Source organism: Pundamilia nyererei, unplaced genomic scaffold, assembly GCF_000239375.1.
Source record: "Pundamilia nyererei isolate P.nyererei 1_Seehausen unplaced genomic scaffold, PunNye1.0 scaffold00032, whole genome shotgun sequence".
In the NCBI taxonomy this organism is placed as follows: domain Eukaryota; kingdom Metazoa; phylum Chordata; class Actinopteri; order Cichliformes; family Cichlidae; genus Pundamilia; species Pundamilia nyererei.
In genome coordinates, this window is record NW_005187433.1 from 3,968,279 (window position 1) to 3,975,734 (window position 7,456).

Below are 7,456 nucleotides of genomic sequence, written 5' to 3' on the forward strand. Positions count from 1 at the left end.
ACACACACACACACACACACACACACACACACACACACACACACAATGCGGTAATATTATGTTGAAGCACAGTACGTATTACTCCGCGAGGCTCCCGACTACGGTAGACATAATGCTCCGACAATCCATCAAGTGGTGCGGCTTCGTAGCTTAGCAAAGTCGAACTAAAGCACTTTTGACAGATTTTTGAGCGCGGTGTACCACCTAAAATCGGTTTGGTAATAACGATGGCCTGCTTGCATGCTCTACCAAAAAATGTTCTTTGGTGTGTATCTGACAGATGAAAGCCCAAACCAGTTCCACATCATTGAGGTTGTACCAGTTTTACAAAACAATTCTGGTTCATCTGTTTCATTCAACAATCTGCTTTTGCCCTTCTCATTTTCCGTCGCCACCATGTGCGTATGAAAACAAAGGCGCTGCACATGCGTGTTTACCCATATTCCAAACCGATATTTCATTTTCTTATCATTGCCTAACATTATACTGGTATTACCGTGAATAGTATGATATGGCCCAACCCTACTGACCTGTGACATTACATCAATTTATATAGAAAATGGTAAATTCAAAAGTTGTATTGCAATTTTAACAACTGTGCCCACTGGTCATTATTAAAGTTCATTTTAAAAAGTGTGATGCAAGGTTGGCTCCAAACTGTACCTAATTTAATTTACATTCATTTTCAGCGCCTTTTCTGGTTTCCAGTTTTACTTCTAATGATAAAGCATGAACACCAGAGGACAGTAGAATAAATAGTAACTACTTTATTTTTGCCATCACAACAAGTGATATGTTGTTGGCTGGCTTAAATTTTAATCATGTCCACTTAGCTGAAGTCCTACTTTCATCCAACTAGATGTCTGCTGATTTGTTTAGACAGTGTGAAATATTTTTACCTTATTAATATTATTTTGTTGGCATCATGTCCTGTATTCTTCTTTTCTGTATTGCAGGATGGCACAGAATCAGTGGTGAAGGATGTCCTCCCCGGAGACAGCGTCCACAGCCTGCTCAGTATTCTGGACACTATCACTGTGAGCTCCTGCTTTTTTCTCTCTAGGTTATGTCCTCATTTGCCTTCTGAAGTGTCTGTGTCAGTGTGATTTGTTTATTCATTACCTTCATGCCCCTGAAACAAAATTAATGTACTTTGTATTTGCTGTAATTTGTTTATTTAAAGCTGCATCTTTTCAACTTTGTTTTTCTCTTCTTAAAATACATCATTGTCATCCTTTTCACACACTCAGATTGATGTTGTTTGGAACTGATTTGTCATCCTTTTCACACACTCAGATTGATGTTGTTTGGAACTGATTGTGCAGTAATGAACTCAAACCACGTATGTAATGTATAGAAAAATCAGTTCTTACAATAGAATAACTTTTTCATATCTTGTTACTTTGTTGCCATTGCATAGAAACCATTTAAACACTATCACACTTGTGTTATAGAGCTTTGAAGTGTTGACAGTTATTTAGGCCACATTAAAATGCTGCAAGCACAGGTACACGTACAGGTCACGTAATAAACCTTGGGGAAAGTATCCTTAGCCCAATTTATTACTTAGAGGACAGTTCCAAATAGATAGCTGTGAAAGATGTGGATGAGATTTCTCTGATTCTTATCTTCGATTTTGCCAGGGTTATCCAGCTCCATATAAAACTGTGTCGACACGAGCTGCAACTCGCTCCACCATCTTACGCTTACCTGCTTCAGCCTTTGAGTCAGTGTTTAAGAAGTACCCTGAGACACTTGTACGCGTCATTCAGGTAACAGATTGCATTATGTAGTGTTTGTTTTTTCTCCAATTAAACATCTAATTTGGAGCTACAACATACAACAATTAGCAGAATATACTACATATCATGTTGTAGCTAGGGTTTTTCTTTTTTCTTTTTTTTTCCTTCTTCAGATAATTATGGTGCGCCTCCAAAGAGTCACCTTTTTGGCTTTGCATAACTATCTGGGCCTAACAACTGAGCTCTTCAATCTGGTAGGAGCAGAATTTGTTATAGGACACCTATAGTATTTATGTGCATAGACATGGTCACGATGACTGTCACACAAGTTATGATGCAATTATTATTATTTATTTACTTTTTTCCTTGACTGACAGGAGAGTCAAGCAGTTCCCTTGACCAATATAAACAATGTGATGGCAGAAGCAAATACTGGAAAGACTCGACGTCTCCACTTCCAGGACGAATTACCTGCCGGAACCACTGAAAACACTGCAGAGACGGGTCAAGCACACACACAAACATGCACTACATGTCGTTCAATTTCAGCTTTGTCTTGTACTGAAACTGATCCAGTGCTGGCACTTGACTTTTGCAGATGGTGTAAAGGACAGCCATTCAACCAGGAAGCTGCGATCCACCTCTATGCCCACTGAATGCACAGGTGGGTCACTGCCTTGGACATAAGCGATCATCAAATGCCACATGGCTGTATTAATTTCCTGCACAGATGTACTCGTTATCCTAATCCTTTGTTTTCTGAGTTACAGGTAATGACCTCAGCATGGCCTGCGAACGAGCTCGAGTTACCATTGAGGAGGCTCCGTCAAGTCCTATCACTCACAAAGTAAGGTCTGCTTTTTACATTGAAGCGTGGTGACAGGTCTTGTGTATAAATGTAACACAATAGCACAGTATCTGCTGCATCTTACCTACTTCCTCCATAGTAGTTTCTCTCCTGTGCCTGTCTTTGTAGTCTAGTCTGAAGAAGAGTGTGACAATGCAACACACACCATCTGAAGTATTTCACTATACAGACAGTGGAGGGCACGCTGATGCTACCTATCTTGGTAAAAGCAGTGCAATCCTCCAAGCTGCTAAGAAAGACCTGCTGGGAATCATCCAGCTGCAGGTGAGGGGTTAATTGGAGAAAATTCAGCTGGTGTCAGTGTTCTGATCCTTTCAATACACCCTTTTAAATTTATTTTTGTGGCATGTTAAGTGGGAAAATGTTAAATCCACAATCTTGTCATCATAAGTGGATATTTAGAGTGTCTTTTTCTATTGCAGGACCCTAGTCTGCTTGAAGGCAGAGTAACCGTCCACCATGTCAAAGCTGGCTCTGTGGTAGCTCGTCAGGGAGATCAGGTTGGAACAGCAACTTAGAACCTAGCTACTTTTCATTCTGTTTAATATTTTACTTCATTTCAGCTCTTGATTAATTTATGCCTCCACTGGACAGTGTCCATGCATTGCAGAGGGTCGACCTGGGAAACTAGTGTGCATGTAAAGTTGTGTCCATGTGAACTTGCTTGTGGGAAGAATTAGAATGCGGCCCCCTTATACTATCATATGGTTAAAGGCTATCCTGAGTCATACGCAAGAGGGGAAACAGGTTAAGCTTATAAAGTAAACAAACTAATCAGTCATTTAAAAATCTAAGGGATGACTGGGAATGACTTGCCTGTAATGCTTTCAACAGTAGAATTTGAATTTCAACACAGGTATTACTCATCTTAAAAATCATGAATTCAGTATTTCACCACCTGATTGTTAACAGCATTCAGAGTCGGACTGTTAAATCTGAGCATTTTCTCTCAATCGCTCCCTCTTGGTGTTTTAGGAGGTGAGCATCCACTTCGTGATTTCTGGCCTCCTCCATGTTTACCAGCGGATGATTGACCGTGAAGAAGAATTGCGCCTGTTTGTAACGCATCCCGGAGAGCTTGTTGGTCACCTTGCTGTTCTGACCGGAGAGCCCCTCATATTTACAGTTCGAGCTCAGCGAGATTGCAGCTTCCTCTCTATTTCCAAAACACATTTTTATGAGTGAGTGACCTGGACACACATCCTCACACTGTTGTGATGTTCAGCACTGTAGAGTTGGAGGGGAAAACAAAGATGGCTACTTCTACTTTTGTGGATTCTTCTTTATTCCTTAGGATAATGCGAGTGGAGCCCAAAGTGGTGCTGAATGTTGCTCATGCTGTGGTGAAGAGGATGTCATCTTTTGTCAGGCAAATAGACTTTGCTCTTGACTGGATGGCTGTCGAAGCTGGCAGGGCTGTTTACAGGTATTCCTCTGCTGACCTTGTGTCTCATGTGTGAAATCAACTCGTAACACTGCAGGCATTACTTGGTTCATGTGGGACAAGTTAATAAATACTAATCGAGGGAGGGGAAGCTGAATTTGGAAATGTGATTGTGAGTTGTTTGGAGTAGACTGAAGTTATCTGTATTTTTTTCTTTTTGCAGGCAGGGAGAGAAATCAGACAGCACTTTCATAGTGCTGAGTGGTCGACTGCGCTCAGTAATCATGAAGGAGGATGGCAAGAAAGAGTTGATAGGAGAGTACGGACGTGGTGACCTGATTGGAGTGGTAAGCACCGTGACAGCCAGAGGGAAGACAGCTGGGGAAGAGTTGATGGAAGACTATTAATATCCATGTTGTATCAAACAACACTAGCTGTTTGTTTTCATATAAGAACCTGTTAAAAGGTTAGATATAAAAAAAAATTACAATGTTAATATCACAAATGGAACTGCCTATTAGCTGTCAGTATACTGCATATGGCTGATGAGACTGGATTTCCTGTATGTTCTACTTTCTACTTTCAGTAAATACAGACTAAGACCAGTACATCTTGGGATATATTTAAACAAAGGGGGGAAAAAAGAACAAAAAATGTAGCCAAAAGGCAGCTGAAATAGAATATGCATAAAAAACAATCCAGATAATTATATCTTCTTCATGCTCTTTTTGGGACAGCTAAAGTGCATTTAGACAAAAGCATGCACCAAATTCATTTGCCAGGCTGCCAGAGGAGTGTGGGTGTTGTTAGCCTTCAATACTGGTCAAAAGATTTGGGTCGTAATAAATGGATTGTTTGAAATTACTGCACTTCATATTACAATCAAAGGGAAAATGGGGGGGGGGCAGCATGACTTTGGGATACATTTTTATACAAACATGATTTGATGACAATGATCAAATCTGATTCTAAGATATCTTCTAAATATTTTAATAGTACTGCCAAGTTTTTCTCAAATTAAACTCTATATGGTATTTTCAGCCTGTGTAAAGCAAAGTGACTTGGTTTAACTCATCCACCTCTCTGTCAGCTGGTGTGACTGGTTCAATGCTTTTAATAATACCTGGGTTAATGGATGCTATGGTTACTGTTACCTGGAGGAGAGACGCTGTCATTGGAGCTTCTGTGATAGTGATTGTGAGACAAATTTAGCATGGCTCAGATGTCAGTTTTAGATGAGGGGTAGAGGTTAATTTTAGCCTTTTAGCTTCGGATGTATTCCTATTTATTTGTTTATTTATTTTTAATCGAAGGCGACAATCAGATGTCTGTTCAGAATATACAGTGCCTGCCCTAAATGAAATAATTGATACAGAAATGGCAAATTCCAGGTATAAATTCTGTACTATTATTTATAAAATTATAAATAATTATATCAACATTTTTCTTATTAAGATGTCTAATTAGTTATTTACTTGCATTCCTGGATAGGCTTTGTTTGGATTTTGTGTAATTAATGACTTGTCTGTGCGCAGGTAGAGACCTTGACCCGTCAGAACAGAGCGACCACAGTACACGCTGTACGAGACTCTGAGCTGGCCAAGCTACCAGAAGGTGCACTTTGCTCTATCAAGAGGAAATTTCCTCAGGTAGGCCTAATCTAATGTGTTAAATTCATCTTATTTGAAAATAATTCTGTTAAAGTAATCCTTTTTACTGGAGAGAACAAGTGCTATTGCCTCACCCGTCCCTTTCCTTTAAACAAAAAAAGACTTGAAGTTATCATGAAAATAATACAGATAATTAATACATTTAATCAAACTAATAAAAATCAACATGTTGCATTCACTGAAACTCATCACAATAAACATTTAAAATAAAATCAGGAAATGACTTTGTACTGCAGAGTCTGAGTAACAGGGCTGATTATAAAATGTGCATCTCAGGTTGTCACCAGGCTGATCCACTTACTCGGACAGAAGATACTGCAGCAGGTCAATGGTCCTCTGACAGGTGTGTACATCTGTGTGCTATGCTGCCTATTTTGCAGGCTCTTTCCTGGCTCAGACATACTGGCAGTTTTTGTTGACGTACCATAAAGGCAGTGATTGTGTGGCACATCTGTTTGTTAATGGATAAACAAATATCTTGTGTTTTAATTATAATAAACTGAAAATGTTTTGATACTGTTTGTAATTAATAAGGTTTGTAATTTTTCTTTGGCTCTTGCTAAAAACTTCTCAGAAAGTCCTTTATGTAGGGGCTGGGAAACAAACAAACTTTGGATTGAACATATGCATGGTCTACACATGTTTTAATTGGTTAGGTTCTCCCATCATTTCTGGTATTAAATCTGTTTTTCACCATTTGCAAATCTGTAACACATCTCCAGCTCGCAGTTTGGCCCTGCACACACCAGGAAGTAAGTGGGATGCAGGAAACCAAGCCTCCAACCTCTCCACTGTGGCAGTCCTGCCAGTATCAGAAGAGGTGCCTCTTACTGCCTTTACTCTAGAGCTGCAGCATGCACTCCTTGCAATAGGTAAGAATGGAAAGAGATATGGAAGCTCAAATTTGGCTTATAATCATTCACTGCTGTTCTCGACACAGAAAACGCTTCAGGTCATGGATGATTGTTTATTTTAAACATATGACCAGCCTACTGCTGCTCTTCACCCAGTCTGTTGTCATTTTCCAAAACTTCTTATCGAGGACATGGAGGCATGATTAGAGGGGCTGCCATGATGGAAATGCTCTCCCTTTAAGAATTCTGGATTCTTATTTGCATCCTAATTTGAACTGTAATTGAACCAAAATCAAATCACTTTCAGCTGTCTTTAACCTGGACGTAACACCTCCTTGAAGTAGACATTCATGGGTGTAATCTATCATCTCTCACATAAAGGTCCTACTCTTCTACTGACAAGTGGTATTATCAAACAGCGTCTTGGAGCTGCTGCACTTGACAGGTATGTTTTGTGCCAGATTCAAACATTTTATGCAATTTGACTGGTTCAATCTTCTCTTATTCAAACCTCAAATAAAATGAGTATTTTTCAGTGTCTTACTGCTTTCTGTTGGTTTTTATTTTCTTTGTGCTTTGTCTTTCACGCTCATTAAATTCTGCTAAAATTTGCTCTATTGGCACAAGAGGAAAATGGATGTCTTGGATGCTGCCAGCAAAGCAATGCTGCCTGTCATTAATGGACTCCTTTCCTCTTTAGTGTTCATGAGTACCGTCTGTCCAGCTGGCTGGGCCAACAAGAAGACATCCATCGCATAGTTCTTTACCAGACTGACTACACACTGACCCCGTGGACACAGAGGTGCATCCGTCAGGCTGACTGCATCATTATTGTGGGATTAGGCGAGCAGGACCCTACTGTAGGGGAGGTGAGGTGTTCACTGGTTCCCAGGAGAAGAGAGAGGTGTATTACTAGGAGCTGTTAGAGCTACACTTTC

General features: G+C 39.9%; 1 protein-coding gene across 1 annotated transcript in view; it reads left to right on the top strand.

Moving 5' to 3' along the window:
• pnpla7a (patatin-like phospholipase domain containing 7a) overlaps window positions 1-7,444 on the top strand; it is a 10,218-nt gene extending 2,774 nt beyond the window's left edge. Inside the window, exons 8-23 of the mRNA XM_013909844.1 lie at window positions 957-1,037; window positions 1,644-1,772; window positions 1,916-1,996; window positions 2,120-2,246; window positions 2,341-2,406; window positions 2,513-2,589; window positions 2,719-2,874; window positions 3,033-3,110; window positions 3,586-3,791; window positions 3,905-4,036; window positions 4,218-4,341; window positions 5,530-5,643; window positions 5,941-6,007; window positions 6,387-6,536; window positions 6,900-6,963; window positions 7,219-7,444. Coding sequence (XP_013765298.1) covers window positions 957-1,037; window positions 1,644-1,772; window positions 1,916-1,996; window positions 2,120-2,246; window positions 2,341-2,406; window positions 2,513-2,589; window positions 2,719-2,874; window positions 3,033-3,110; window positions 3,586-3,791; window positions 3,905-4,036; window positions 4,218-4,341; window positions 5,530-5,643; window positions 5,941-6,007; window positions 6,387-6,536; window positions 6,900-6,963; window positions 7,219-7,444 — 1,878 coding nt within the window. The remainder of the gene's footprint in view (window positions 1-956; window positions 1,038-1,643; window positions 1,773-1,915; window positions 1,997-2,119; window positions 2,247-2,340; window positions 2,407-2,512; window positions 2,590-2,718; window positions 2,875-3,032; window positions 3,111-3,585; window positions 3,792-3,904; window positions 4,037-4,217; window positions 4,342-5,529; window positions 5,644-5,940; window positions 6,008-6,386; window positions 6,537-6,899; window positions 6,964-7,218) is intronic.
• The last annotated feature ends 12 nt before the right edge of the window (window positions 7,445-7,456 follow it).